The sequence below is a fragment of the Bos javanicus genome, chromosome 9, assembly GCF_032452875.1.
Source record: "Bos javanicus breed banteng chromosome 9, ARS-OSU_banteng_1.0, whole genome shotgun sequence".
NCBI classification, from domain to species: domain Eukaryota; kingdom Metazoa; phylum Chordata; class Mammalia; order Artiodactyla; family Bovidae; genus Bos; species Bos javanicus.
In genome coordinates this window covers 8139388-8155834 of record NC_083876.1, presented here as the reverse complement: position 1 = coordinate 8155834, position 16447 = coordinate 8139388, and the positions used below count along the sequence as shown (strand labels likewise).

General features: G+C 36.4%; 1 protein-coding gene across 2 annotated transcripts in view; it reads right to left on the bottom strand.

The window, feature by feature from the left end:
- Positions 1-16447, bottom strand: part of ADGRB3 (adhesion G protein-coupled receptor B3) — an 881695-nt gene that overhangs the window by 168769 nt on the left and 696479 nt on the right. For both annotated transcript variants that reach the window (XM_061427126.1, XM_061427127.1), the window contains exons 18-19: positions 1892-2018; positions 173-276 (exon numbers count right to left, since the gene is read on the bottom strand). In XM_061427126.1, the coding sequence (XP_061283110.1) occupies positions 173-276; positions 1892-2018 (231 nt within the window). The remainder of the gene's footprint in view (positions 1-172; positions 277-1891; positions 2019-16447) is intronic.

Genomic DNA, 16447 nt, shown 5'->3' with positions numbered 1-16447 from the left:
ACTTAGCACTTTTGAGTTCATTTATTATAGTTCAAGCAAAGCAATTATAGCTGTTTTAAAGGTACTTTTTTCAGTAAATCAAGAAAACATGAGACATATAGCAGTTATCATATTCTCTGATTTAACTCTGAATAACAGCATTCCATTTGAAGTGTGTTAACTGATTACATACCTCCATAACGCTGCATAGACAACTGCTAGGGTGACCAAGGCCAAGCAAGAAAGGCCACTGCCTACGATTAGGGTAACTGAAGGTGTACTGGAGGATTCCATGATCTGCAGATTAACAAAAGAAGCACACAAAAAAGAGAGAGAGAAAGAGGATTTTTAAAATAAATTAAAATAACTTCTAAACTCAACCAAACTATCCTAACACTCAAAAATAGCCAATATAGTTGTTATAGTAACCAGATAATTATCCAGTAACCACTCTGTTCACATATTCTCAACCCCTAAAATGACTAATTCTAGCTACTCCCTCTCTCCCACTGTGAAGTAATGAAGGCCTTAAGAGTTTTCAGTGCTTGATTATGGCATATACCCACTTATTGCTTTCTAAAATAAATCACTGAAGTTACAACTTGGTCAGCATTAACATGTTAAATTTTCTCTAGCTGATATTTGAAGCAGTATTCATTTTTCTTCAACTTACAACATTTCAGTTATTTTACAATATGTGCTTTTAGCGAAATGTACCTTGATCCTCCTATTTACAATCCATTATGTTATACAAATCTGGTAACTAGATATTTAAAAATGTTCAAACTTTCTGACTTTTGACAACTTTGCTTTAAGTCAAGTATCCTCTCATTTAATTTCAGTAGCTTGGCCTCCTAGAATATAGAGGAAAATCAAATTTCAGATATAAGACCTAGAATATATTTTGTGATTCTTTTTTCTGTGAACAAAATATAGAGTTAATTTTCACAGTCAATATCATTCTCTAAATATATGACCTTGAAAAGTAAAACCTTATGTTTTTTAAAAAATGTATAAAGATCACAAGCAGTCACTGATTTGAGAGATTTCTTTCTTCAGACACTAACATGGTACTAACTAGTAAAATCTACTGTTTTTTCATATTTTTAGTATTAGAAGTTTAAAGAAATATACTTTAAGATCAAGTGTGTTCCAAATCTTAGATATGTACAATGAATTTTATAGATATTTTTGGTTATCAAAATAAGTAAGAGTGATGCATATTTAGGCCAGATTTAGACAGAAAGTCACATTTATCTTAATAATTATATCTTACCATTTCAATTTCTGAAATAATTTTTCAAAATACCTTTGATGAGGATATTGTTTTTCTTTCAGACAGTTTATATAGCTGCCTGTTTCAGAAACTAGTTTTGCAAACCTATATACTTCTAAGGAATGATTTTACAGTTTCTGATAGTCCATACTTTCACAAAAACTTCATTTAATGTTTTAAAAATAAATACCCAAGGACATCCCAGAAAACCTGTACTGAAAATATCCAATGCAGATATGCAATGTGTTTGGCTATAGTGTCTGGGGTCTTCATTCTACTACTAACAGTATCCTTACAAATCCCCCAGAACAGATTTCGAGTTCTAAAATAAAGGTTAAGCTGACAATTATTTTTATTTGAAAGTTTGCAGCATATTAGCAATATGATTGGACTACATACTTAAAACTATACTGCAGAAATTTCAAGTTAGAAGACATAAAATTGAGTAGAATTTAGTTATAGCACACCAACTAGAATTCATTTCACCAAGCCACTGTAGCTAAGGAGGAGATGAACCCAATTTTGCCACCCTGCAACATTTTCCATTTCCCCATTTAAAATGCAGTTCCCTGGAGAAACACTCTCCACAACGTCCCTGCCTTTGCATTAAAGCCGTGTTTTCCCTTTGTTACTTACTATTTCTCTAGGTTGCTGAGCCAAAATGGCGAAGGTAGAGAGACGATCACATAAGCATTTCGTATGGGATGCATCGGTAAGCACAGTTTTACATCCCTGGGTGGACCACGTTCCCAAAGAATCGTTCCTGCAAAGTGTGGGGGGAAGATCGGGATAAATACGCCTGACGGCCAATTCCGTAAAGAAGCAAATGCAGTTTAATTGAGAGAATCGTCTACTGTAATTCCCGTACAGGAAAAAGGGAAAAAAAAATCTACTTGTTGTTGAATAGGACGTAATTTAGATGCATCTCCAGTAAGGCAAAGCGAGAGTGTTTGGAGGAAGCAGGCGGGCGGCGGTGCAGCGTGCAGAGAGCTGTCCAGCGCCGGAGGTGCTGAAACCGGGACTGACTCTGTCCAGCCCTCTGCGAGGAACGGCGGCAGCGGCGGCGGCACGAGCAGCCGCCAGAGCGTTGGCAGCCACTTCCTATGCTCATCGGATCGTTTCAAACACTCAGAGTGTAAAGAGGCTTTTCACATTTCATACCAGCTCTGATTCCCGTCCCGTATTTTTGGATCGTGAATGTTGGCTTTTAAAACGAGGATTTCTCTGAAAAGCCTGCCTAAAAGGTTAGATAGCTCGTGTTGGGTGATAGAATCTTCTCCGCTGTTGGTTAGGGATTTTTTTTTCCCCCTCCCCTTAGAATTAGCTGCTGTGAAAATTTCACCCTGGAAATGGGAAGCAGCAGCAGCAGCAGCAGCGGCATCAGCTGGTTCCGACTCTCATTGCCTTTGCCTGGTATCCAGGGGAGGGGTGGGTCTCAGACAGAAGCTTCCCACTCCACACTTCACTCAGCCCGAGCTCCTCTGAAGCCCTTGACATTGCTCCCCCCATCCCCACCCACCTCTCTTCCCGGGGTGGGGCATTAAGCGTTAAGCTAACCTGGAGTCTGCTACAACATATAGCAGAATAACTCCACCTCAAAGTCTGGTAGGAAAGGGGAAAGAGGGCCTGCTTCAATGTTCCCTTTGGTGTAGCCATTCAAAATTCTAAAGCATATGGTTTATTTCCCACCCCAGCAGAACAATAAAAATGGTATCAACCTACGCCTTCTTGAGGGGGTTAAAGATGGGGGAGAATCCACCCCCGACTGAACTACTCCACAAGAAGAGGAAGGAAAAAAAAAAAAAAAGCTATGGAGTTCAACCAATCAACTTGATTATCATTACACGTGTTATATACTGAATGCACCAATTGTCACCTCCCCTCCCTTAGGCATGGAAACTCTCCGATTAGCAAACCTGTGTGTATATGTGTGCTTAAATTTCAAACCAAGTTACTATCTATGTTAAAAATGACTCTAAAACTCCAGAAGCAGAACACATGGCTTGATGTTAATTTTGATAAGGTACTTTTTATTTCACCTACTCTATATCTATGAATGCCTAAAGCTATTGGGCTAAATACGAATGCAGTCTATTTCAATGACAGAGGTTTCACTGTGATAGCTGGACCTCCAGGTTGAGTTGTAGAATATAATTCACACTATCCCTATTTTGGTATTTAGATGCAATATCTGTTTAACATTCATTAATTTTATTTTAATATTGACTTGATATCATTAATATTCATGACTCAAAATACTGTTAGTTACAACTTTTTTTAAAGAGAAAGTATAGACTATATTTGGGAAGAGGCACATAAAAATTATAACTAAGTTTACCCGAGTACTTCTAAGTATTAGCCAGCTAATATGAGTCAGTTAAAAATTTGGTAGGTCTCTTTTCTTTCTCATGATGTCATAGAACCATATATATATATAATTGACTGTCTGTCTCTTATGTCTATCTTCTTGTGACAAACAGTTAAGGCCAAATAAAAAATGTTTATCTCAGTAGATTAAAGTTTAAAGAAGAATGATACATTTAAGAGAATCTGACAATTTTTAAAGCATAACATTGCATTATTCATCCTGGATAGCAGCTTATTCATCCTGGAAAGCAGTATTTCTACTCTCAAGATGCAGTCCAATACTTACACTTTTCACATTATGTAGCTATGACCAATAAACCAAAACAAAGTCTTAACCAGGAAAAAAACTACTGCAAATAAGGCCTCATAAGAGACAAAGTGGCATGTTTATATTTAGGTAGCAAAAGCTTGTTTACTCAAAAAATGTTAGCTATCACTAACCTTTGACTGTCAGATATAGTCTATGTTCAATACAATGTTGCCATACTCTGAAGATCATGTAAATTTTATATGACATCTTTAGAAAAGTAGGTCAATTTACTTTGCTCTGTACAATGATGTAGTGCTGACCTGATCCAGCCCCAGGCAAAACTGGGAAGTAAGTGACACTGGTTTCCATTTTTTAATCTTTCATTCCCCCCAAGCATGAAATGTTTCTAATCTCACTGGGCCCCTTTTGATGGGTCCCCTCTTAAGGTTACATAACCTCTGTCCTTAGTTTTCTTTGGAATTATTATCCCTTTGTTGACTTTATCTGATTAAACTAAGATAATAAAAGTGACTGAGTACAGTTTGATGTGTTCTCTTCAGTTTAACACAAGTCATAAAACACAAATAATGCATCTGATGGCAGAACACCAGAATATGATGATGGGTAGGAGTGAAAAATTTTGATAGGTGAGGGGTAACTAGCAACTTCTATACTTGGTCACTTCCAAGAGTTGAGTAATAATAAGTGTGATGCCATCAGATGTTAAATTTTATATTGTTTCATAAAACCTCTTGATATTATAAAATCACTAGCATACACATTACTATTATTACAAAAACCATATATGTCACCGTATTTCCAAACAGTTCATAGCTATTCCAACTGTACAAAATTCTTTGAAAGCATGGCACATGTATCTGATTGATTTCAGGGAGACCTTATAAAACAAACTGTTATGGTGGTAGAGATAATGTGAAGCAAAACGGCTTCCTTAGTCTGCACAGAACAAGGTTTTAAAACACGTGGACTATTCCAGCAGTCACATTATTCTTCTAATTTCAGAGATTTGCATGCCATGATTAATGGTATAACTGTGAATTATTTTTAGTTATTAAGTGTACCTTGTAATCAATGGGGCAAGCAAATACAATGAAATATGTATGAACATTAAAGATATAATAAGACTAACAGACTGAGGACGTCAGAAACAAACACAAAATTGTGATACTGAAAAATCACATCTTTTTTTTTTCATAGTGTCTTTTCTGGACACTAATTTTTTTTCAAATAGTTTTCAAAAATAACTAGGCCTGCAGAAATTTCATATAACCAGCACATTCTTTGTTGGCTACACCTACATTCACCCATGTTAGCCATTAGCTGTCATCTATACCTATTTTCCTTCTTCCTATTATTAGGCTGGATAAAAGAAGAACAGAGTCTGCCTGTCACAAGTACTCGAAAATACATACTCACAAGCACAGAATTCTGTGAAAATACAAGACCCCAAATCTATTACTTCCCAGCTTACTATTTATTTGAGGCCTTTCCCAATTTGCTAAGAGTTTATATGATATTTCTTTGGCTCTGAATTCATTGTTGGGTTCTTGATTTCATGGGAGAACTAAGTAATATAGCAAACAATTATATTATTTAGCATTTACAATTAAAGAAAAAGATTATCCATTCACTCCAATGAAAAGTTGTTAGTAAAAAACTTGACAGCAATAACTCACAGTGACACATTTCAAAACTGTGTCAAGAAAACAAACTTGTATCTTTTGAAATACCAATACAGCTAAATATTCCTCTCAGATCAGTCTTTTATAAACTGTTTATACTGCTTCATGGTACATCAATATGTAAAGTGTTTATCATGAATAAGTGACACACTTTAGGAGATTTATTATAAAATCTCAGGATGTTGACAGTCAGTTTATTCAAAATCAAAATAGCTACAATATCACTTCAACTGGCATGCTTCAATTTATGGGGTCGCAAAGAGTCAGACACAACTGAGTAACTGAACTGAACTAAACTGAAAAAATTAATACATAGCTTCTGAGTACACTGTCCTTAAAATGTATGTGCACTGAAGGAACGTGCTTCCCGATCAGAATGGTCATTAATGTCTAAGAATTAGGTGAATCTGTATCACTTTTAATGTATATGCTACACTCAAATGAATAATATATATATGTCTCTTTGTATAAATTATTCTCATAATACAGAAATTTTGGAGTACAGATAAGGAAATGTTCTCAATTTTGAGCAGAAACAGTCTTTAAGGGCAATCTAGTTTCCAGGACATTGGAAATACTGAGAGATTTGTTATCTCTAGCAACCATTACTATGCCAGAATACAATGAATCATAAAATTAGGAAGTTTTGTGAGAAGTAACCTTAGTGATCACCTAGCCCATTGGTTTTCACCACTTATTGTATATTAAAGCCATCTGGAGACCTTTAAAAATTAAAGTCTGAGGTGGGGCCTGGAATTATTTATTTTCCCCAGATGATTCTAGTGTGCAGTCAGGGTTGAGAAGCCCTGATCTTTCACCAAACACTTACTTTTACAGATGAGGAAAGTGAAGCGCAGTGAATCTAGGAAGCTTGTGGAAGGCACAGAGTGAGACACAAGGCTGTCTTTCTCATTCCTAGAGATTTTACAGATGAGGAAAGTGAAGCGCAGTGAATCTAGGAAGCTTGTGGAAGGCACTGAGTGAGACACAAGGCTGTCTTTCTCATTCCTAGAGATTTTTCTCAATACTAAATTTTAGATGTAATCTGTTTTAAAACAGAATTAATGAACAGTCCTATGAAGTATAAGGTCTGCATGTCATGTTATCTACACTTGCAAATAACATGGCCCTTGTGTAGTGGTTTTTACCAAGTATGATTTATCAGTGGATGAATTTAGCTAAACACAGATTATAAAACTGTTGTGTTCATCTTGTTTTTTAAGCGAAATATACTATGATGTGTCACAAACACTATTTTATACCAGTTTTTCATGACATAAAGCATCTTTCATCTCTAGTGAGGTCATTTATAGTTTTGGATGATATAAAAGTTGAAATTCAAAATACTGAAAACATGATACTAAGTAAAAGTAATAAGCTCCTTTTCTTTCTAAAAGTAATATCTTCTGTATTTAGGTTCAGTAGGAGATGATTTAAGATTTCATAAATTATCATAATGGCTGCATACAGTATTATATACTAGTATACACATACATATATAAATCATTTTTACTGCAAAATGAATAAAAACAACAAAAAACATTAATATTTCATTCACTGTCATGAAATTTAGGAGTGAGTACTTTGCAACAAGAAGGAAGAGCACTTATCATCAACTAAGGAACCTGAAATTAGTAGTGACTCCTCTACACCTTAAATATCACCAGAATCCCAATGTTTCACCTCAGTTCAGTTCAATAGCTCAGTCATGTCTGACTCTTTTCAACACCATGGACTGCAGTACGCCAGGCTTCCCTGTCCACCAACTCCTGGAGCTTACTCAAACTCATGTCCATTGAGTCGGTGATGACATCCAACCATTTCATCCCCTGTTGTCCCCTTCTCCTCCTGCATTCACTCTTTCCCAGCATCAGGGTCTTTTCCAAGGAGTCAGTTCTTTGCATCAAGTGGCCAAAGTATTGGAGTTTCAGCTTCAGCATCACTCCTTCCAATGAATACTCAGGAATGATTTCCTTTAGGATTGACTGGTTTGATCTTCTTGCAGTCCAAGGGACTCTCAAGAGTCTTCTCCAACACCATAGTTCAAAAGCATCAATTCTTCGGCACTCAGCTTTATAGTCCAACTCTCACATCCGTACATGACTACTGGAAAAACCATAGCTTTGACTAGACAGACCTTTGTTGGCAAAGCAATGTCTCTGCTTTTGAATATGCTGTCTAGGTTGGTCATAACTTTTCTTCCAAGGAGTAATCATCTTTTAATTTCATGGCCGCAGTCACCATCTGCAGTGATTTTGGAGCCCCCTAAAATAAAGTCTCTCACTGTTTCCATTGTTTCCCCATCTATTTGCCATGAAGTGATGGGATCAGATGCCATGATCTTAGTTTTCTGAATGTTGAGCTTTAAGCCAACTTTTTCACTCTCCTCTTTCACTTTCAAGAGGCTCTTTAGTTCTTCTTCACTTTCTGCCATAAGTGTGGTGTCGTCTGCATATCTGAGGTTATTGATATTTCTCCCGGCAATCTTGATTCCAGTTTGTGCTTGCTTCATCCAGTCCAGCATCTCTCGTGATGTACTCTGCATATAAGTTAAATAAGCAGGGTGACAATATACAGCCTTGACATACTCCTTTCCCGATTTGGAACCAGTCTGTTGTTCCACGTCCAGTTCTAACTGTTGCTTCTTGATCTGCACACAGATTTCTTAGGAAGCAGGTCAGGTGGTCTGATATTCCCATCTCTTGAAGAATGTTCCACCTAGATATGAACTAGTTCCAGGAACACCCTACACTTAGATCTTCCCAGCACTTCTCTGTGCCTATTCATGCTTTCTGTCCAACACTAGAACATTAGTTGATAAATTCACCTTACTTTATTTATAAAATTAACACTCTCCATGCCACAATAAAATGTTAGTGCTTTTGAGAACTGTATCCTGTATGAATTTGAATCACTGAACTACCACTTTTCACTTAGTAAGGACTTAATGACAATTTTTTGTTCAGTTAATTTAACAATCATTTATATTTCAAGGGATGGATTTTTAATACTTTTGGACCCAGACAGAATGTCTTAGCTCTAAATCATCTGCTGTCCTTCAGTGTATCATAGAAATGCAATCTGAAGAGTATCAATGAATCTTAATAGGCTTATCTATTTGCTTAAGGTCGTTAAACATCATCTGTTGATAAATTCTGAAAGATTTGGCATCCTGCAATGATTATGCTCAATCCAGCAGTAAGGCCTAAGTCTTCACTAGCCAGTGAGTGTTTTTCAAATACCAAAGTGGAAGACACATACAAAAAAAAAAATCTAACATTTTCTTTCCTAGGAAAGTCGACCTTCTGGTTGGGAAGACTATACAATCCAAGAATGTTTTCTATCTGATTAGTTTTACAAATTGTTCCAGAAAATTCTTCCAGTACTGCCCTTCTAATTTAAGGCACTATCATTTTCTCTCCAGATAAATATTATTATTGGGCTCCCTGTTCCTTCCTTGCTGAACCTTATTGAACCCTCAAGTTCAATTTCAACACAGCAACCAGAGATCCTATTGACACATATGTGAACTTTTGTTGCTCTGTTCAAGACCCTCTCAATGGTTCTTCTCACCTCACATGGAGTGAAAGACAAAGCCTGTAAGCTTGTTGTTTCCTCACCATGGCATTTTTGTGCTGTGAATTCTCAGGGCTCACAATGCATTCCTCAAAGACAGTCATGTTGCTGATGTTCTCTCACATCCCAGAGGTCTCTGCCTTTATGTCATCCTTCCAGAGATGTCACTGACTATCTAATTTAACATAGTAACTCCTCCTTTGTAGTAGGCTAAAACTAGCTCAACTCCTATACAGTTCTTCTCATCAAGAGATGGAGGTTTTCCTTCCTCTTGCTGTGAATCGTGGTAAGCCTGTGGCTTGAATTGGTCAGAAAAAATGCAGTGAAAGTGATCTGTTTGAGCTGAGGGCTCAAAAGGTCTTACGGTTTCCAGCCTCATCATCCTGAAAGTCTGCTTTCCTGTGGGGTGGCACAGGCTAGCTCCACTGAGGGTGAAGCAGCACCAACCACCAGGTATGCGAGTGAGCCCATGTTAGGTCATCCACCCCTAAGTAGAGCTGTTAGTCTACTGTAGCCTCGTGAGTGACACCAGATGAAACTGCAGAAGAACCAACCAGCTTAACTCAGTCAAAGAGCTGAATCATGGAATTACGAACGACATGAAACAAAGCCACTAAGATTTGAGGTGGTTTGTTATACAGGAAATGATGTGTTACCCAATACTTTCCTACATGCCCTGCTCTTGACCTTATTATTGATCTACTCTTGCCTGTAGCACTTACTACATCTAACACATTTATGTATGCACTTTTTAATTCACTTTTTCCTGTCTTTGCTTACTAGAATGCAAAGTTCCAGAGAATAGTGATATCTATACATTCATTTGTCTTCTTAGATCCTAAACAGAGCTTGACACATAGCAAGTGCTCAATAAATATTTGTTGAATGAATACCTGGTGTAGATTTTGACCTAGAGAAGCTGGACTTTCTGACCTCATCACTTCATTTCTCAACAAATATTATTAATCTTCAGAGACATTCAAACACTGTGCTAGATTATTTTATGGCCATACAGATTTCCACTTTGCCTTCTGGAGCTTGAGAGCTTCAGTGGTAATTATTTTGCAGGTGTAGTGTCATTGCCATTTTGTCATAAAATACACACTAAAATCAAGAATATGTTGCTCTTGAGGGTGACTGAATATCATTTGCAAGAATGGTAGCACCAGTTTTATTTCCAGTAATGGCATCTGTTCATTTACCTACTTAATTTTAAAACTGTGGTAAGAACAGTCGACATGCGAGGCACAGAATACACAGCTGACAATAGCCAGAATGTCGTTCACAGATCTCTGGAACATAATTATCTTGGATAACTGAAACTTTACCCCACAGAACAGAAACTCTCCATTTCCTCCTCTCCCAGCTGCTGGCAACCACCATTTCCAAAGTATAAGCAACAAAAGCAAAAAAAATGACAAGTAGATGATATAAACCAAAAAAAAAAAAAAAATTCTACTTAACAAAGGAAGCAAGAGAGTGAAGTGGCAGCCAACAGAATGGGAAAAAATACTCTTGAGCCACATAATGATAAGGAGTTAATATGTAAAATATATAAGGAACTCTTACAAATCCAGAGCAAAAAGAAAAACAATTAAAAAAGGTATAGTAGTATCTTTTTTGTTGTTTTGTAAACTGGAAGCACTGAGAATAGAAAGGAGTATGGGAAGTAACACCATTAAGGGAATCAATCTACTGTCTTATAAATATGTATAAACATCTTCACCATGATGTATTAATAACGAAAGGTTAAAATATGCAAGATGTCATCATTAATTAGTCAATAGGCAAATAAAAATAATCATGCTAATGAAAATAACAGCTAACATTTATTGAGTGTCTATTCAATGTTAGGTGCTGTGGTGGATACTTTAAACACATTTACAAAAAAACCTAAAATGAAATATCAAGGTTGATAATATTGACAAAGAGACTTAGTGCCTCCGTTCAGGACCATGAGGACCCTGGAGACAGAAAAAAGCCTACAGTTGGAAGGTACCTGGATATCTCCATCTGCCTAGGAGCCATGTAACCATGGAGGCCTACCTTTGTCCTTATTACATATGTTTAAAATAAATAAATGTCACCAAGAGACGGTGACATTCTTAACGCCATCCAGCTGGTGCAGAGGTACACCAGGAGCTAAGCCTGAGCCTGTATACCTTCAGAGCAGATTCCCAACCCTCAGTTCTCTCAGCGAGGGGAAGACAGGGGAGTGCACAGCTTGAGCTAGGAACATTCAAGGGGATACTCAGAAAGGGCACCGTTTTGGGAACTGAAGTCTCAGATCATCATACTAGTGAAGTGATTCAGATGGAGAAAGAGAAATATCATACTGTATTGCTTGTATGTGGAATATTAATGGTACAAATAAACTTACTTACAAAACAGAAATAGAGTCACAGATGTAGAAAGCAAACAAGATTATCAAGGGGGAAGGAAGGGAGGAATATATTGGGAATTTCAGGTTGACATTTACACACTACAGTATATGAAACAGATAACAAAGACCTACTGTATAGCACAGGGAACTCGTTCCTTAAGACTCTGAAGGGGCCTATATGAGAAAATAATCTTAAAAAGAGTGGACATATGTATATGTCTAACTCATTCACTTTGCTGTACAGCAGAAATTAATACCACACTGTAAAGCAATGGTACTCCTTGCTGTTGTTCAGTCACTAAGTTGTGTCAAATTTGTCGTGACCCCATGGACTGCAGCATGCCAGGCTTCCTTGAATTTCACAATCTCCTGGAGTATGCTCAAACTCATGTCCATTGTGTCAGTGATGCCATCCAACCATCTCATCCTCTGTTGCCCCCTTCTTCTCCTGCCCTCAATTTTTTCCAAGCATTAAATCTTTCTCAATGAGTCGGCTCTTCGCATCAGGTGGACAAAGTACTGGAGCTTCAGCTTCAACATCAGTCCTTTCAATGAATATTCAGGACTGATTTCTGTTAGGATTGACCCATTTGAGCTCCTTGCTGACTAAGGGTCCCTCACGAATCTTCTCCAGCACCACAGTTCAAAAGCATGAATTCTTCGGCACTCAGTCTTCTTTAAGGTCCTGCTCTCACATCTTACCATGCCTACTGGAAAAACCATAACTTTGACTAGATGGACCTTTTGTCAGAAAGTGATACCTCTGCTTTGTAATATGCTGTCTAGGTTTATCATAGCTTTTCTTCCAAAGAGTAAATGTCTTTTAATTTCGTGGCTGCAGTTACTGTCTGCAGTGATTTTGGAGCCCAAGAAAATAAAATCTCTCACTGTTTCCACTTTTCCCCCATCTATTTGCCATGAAGTGATGGGACCAGATGCCATCATCTTAGTTTATTGAATGTTGAGTTTTAGGCCAGCTTTTTCACTCTCCTTTTTCACCCTCATCAAGAGGTTCTTTAGTTCCTCTTTCTGCCATTAGAGTGGTATCATCTGTATGTCTGTACTTTTGAATTAATTTAATTAAATTAATTTTTAAAAATCTCACAGAAAACATGTGAGAAGGGTTTCATGAAAAGGGCCTGGAAAGGGCAAATACTTAAGAGAATAAAAAGAATTGTGTTGAGAATGGTCACTGTGGGCACAGAGGCCATTAAGAACATTTTAGAGAATGATTTTAGCAGAGGGCTCATATGGAGACTAGATTTCTGGAAGTTAAAAAAGGAAGCCTGTGATATCAAAGAGTTTAGCAATAGAAGAAAAACGATTGCATGCGAGTCAACATATAAACATAAAATTTTATCAATTATGTTTTTACTTTGAGGTAGGACTAAATCTCCTAATGTCTTCCAACACAGACCTTAACAGTTGAGAGATGATTCTGATAGGATGTAGCAATGGTGAAATAGTCGTTCAGTCGTGTCCAACTATTTGAGAACCCATGAACTGTAGCCCGCCAGGTTCCTCTGTCCATGGAATTCTCCAGGAAAGAATACTGGAGTGGGTCATTCTCTTCTCCAAGGGATTTTCCCAACTGGGGACTTGAACCCAGGTCTCCTACATTATAGGCGGATTCTTTACTGTTTGAGCCACCAGGAACCAAGAGACGTTCCACAATTTGTTGAAATAGAGGTTCCATAATTTGATTCAGTGTTGGGATTAGAAAGGAAGAAGAAAAAAAAAAAAAAAACTACTGAACCTCCACAGGGAAAAGTATTATTCCTGTCAATAAAATGAAAGAACATTCAAGAATAAAATCTCATTGATATCATTTTAAGCCTTTTTTGTCCTCAGAAATTTCCCCAAAATTTGTTTAGACAAATTTAAAAGAAAAAAAAAAGAGTCGAGAGTAGAAGCAATGGACAGAAGAAAAAAGTGAGAGCGTGAGGCCATTTGCGGGATACGGAGTTCTAATTTTGAATGGAACTTAAAGGGGCTTGCTTTAATATATTTTAGTTTATTGATAAATTATGTATGGTACGTCTACTAAAATAGCAAAAAGACAATTTAGTTCTATCTATAACTAATTTAAAAAAGGTTTCCAAAGTCATTCTAGGGTGTGGGTAAAGAAAGCTCCTAGAAATGATTTTTCTCTGCATTTCTTTCTAAAATAAACATTTCCTGAACCACTGAGGGTGAGTTAATCTCAAAATCACAAAACAATTCATTGTATTTGGATATTGTCCTCCCTCAAAAAACAAAACTGTTTACCTAGGCTAGTAACCAGTTTTTAGTCTGATATAATCTACAACAACTGAGTGTACAACCGTGAAACAGGAGTATAACTGAAATAAAATAGAGCAGATTTAAACATAAGTTCCTTTACCCACTAGTTCTCAGATAATCTGGACACAAAGCAGTCCTGTGTATCCATCTAAATTGCTCTTTTCCTGATTCTAATGGCTTTTGTTTCTTTTTGCAGAGGATTAATTCCAAATATGTAAAATACACATATAAAAAAGACTAAATGTATATTTGACAAATTAATTACAGTAGTTGCTTCAGGATATTGAATTATAAGTATTATTTATTGCTTCTTTATATTTTTTGTACCTTTGTATTTCTCCCATTACTATATTACCTCTATAATAAAAAATTCTTTTGTAATTCAAAAAATTATCTGAAATAAGAGGAAGCTAATATATTATTACCATAAGATTAATTCTTTCATAGTCTTTACTTGTAAAAAATGAATATTTATTTGTAAGTACTTTTATAATTTGAACCAAAATAGTCCCCTTACCAGAAAGCTAAAAGGACAACTTTAAGAAAAAAAAATATATATAGCTTTCAATATGTACACATATTAATGTGTGACTCAGGAATACAAGAGTTTCAATATTAAATGGATTATCTAAGTCTTTTATTCTCAAGTCATTTTGTAGTATATAAATATTTTCTCTTAAACTAAAGTAGCATTATGGCACAATGAATTGAATTAATAATGACTGGGCTCATAAACCAATATTTAGTTTTATTACTTTTCACTATTTACCAAGGAGGTGTAATATTATGTAAACTTTTGCTAAAGTTAGATAAATAGTCTATCCAGATTTATAGTGATAAAGCAGAGTTTGCAAATTGATATTTAACCACTGACTTACAATGGTCATTTTGAAGCTTTAGCCAGAACATCCAGTTATTACTATTTTGCAGAACATGCAGTAAAAAAGAGACAACATATAAGAGAGCATGCAGTCCTACGCTTGCAAGTGAAGGTCTGCTGTTTATCCTGGAAACTTATGCTACATATTTGGGATGAGATGATAAGTGCAGTGAATTCTTAGAGTTCCTAGCACCTTGAAGTCAAATCACCATACTGTTAACAAATTATCAACCAAAAACAGTTCATAAAACACTGTGAAAGGTACAATAGTCTTCTATATGTGGAAATCCCGGTTTAAAAAAAAAAAAAATCCACAGCAGAATCACTGAGTAAGCATCTAAGGCAGCTATTTATATTACATAAATTTTTTATCATATTCTATTTGAGATTATAATTATGACATGGTTTGGCTGTAACCTGCTCTAGTCATGCTTTTGGCACTGGGTCACAGGTCAGCTGGTTTCCAAGTTAAAAACTGGAGCACATGCCTGCAATGTTAATCCAAATTGGAAGAGCAGTTCTCAAAAATTTACAGTTGAGACATGAAACTGAAGCACCACTTATGAGTGGGAGCTTAATTCATTCAAAATTCTGATGCATTAATTCTGGGACAAAGCTAGAAATCTTTTTTTTAACACTAGAATTATCATTTCTAAGAAACCGAAATTTTAATTATTAGGTTAATCATACATCAAAAATTATGATTCATCATTGACTGCCTACACAAAAAATGAAAAAAAAAATGAGAATTCACTGAACATATATATATATATATAGTCAAAGTGACTATCTGGGTGGTACAATATTCTCAGAACTCTGAGAAAGGGAGCCCTGCATATTGGCGGACTGTTTCTCTGCTTTCTTCCCCATGGTATTATGTGCAATTAGGGAACCTGGATATTAGTAGAGAGGAAATAGAAATTACTGGAGTGGCAGAACAAATTATTAATATGTACAAACATGTGTCCATGAAATTACCTAGTCTCTGAAAAAACTGAATTCGATTAAAATATAAACTAAGAAAATAATTGGTTAACCTCAACCAAGTGGTTCCTGAAAAGTGAAAGTGAAGTTGCTCAGTAGTGTCCGATTTTTTGTGACCCCATGGACTGTAGTCTACCCGGTTCCTCTGTCCGTGGGATTTTCCAGGCAAGAATACTACAGTGGGTTGCCATTGGTTTCTGGTCATACATTTATTCAACCAACACACTAATTTTGCATCAGCCCCCAATTCCACTCATTTGCAACTATTGAATTCTTTACAAACAAATCAATATCTCAGCATTGCAGTGTTTAAAGTGAAAAATCTCACTCAATGAAAACCAAGCTGCAAACGTTTTATGCCTACTTGATGACAGAGATGAGTTCTTATACCAAACCAAACTTTGTAATAATGGCTTCAGTAAATACTCTTTTCATCCGTTCTTTTCCCCTTCTAATTAAGATTACACTTAGAATTTACTTATGACCAGTTTCAAAAGAGCTTGCCAGTTTTCCTCCCTTCTGTATCATTTATAGACTTAATGGGAAAATCAATGTCCTTGTCCTTCATAGTTGCATTGTTTTTTAAAGTCACAGATGTGGCAACAGGAATCATGGTTTCTGATTTCAGCACCACCATAGTCTTATTATCTGGAGGAAATTCTTAGCCTAAATTGGGACTCAGTACTCAGGGAGTTGGTGATGGACAGGGAGGCCTGGCGTGCTGCGATTCACGGGGTCGCAAAGAGTAGGACACGACTGAGCGACT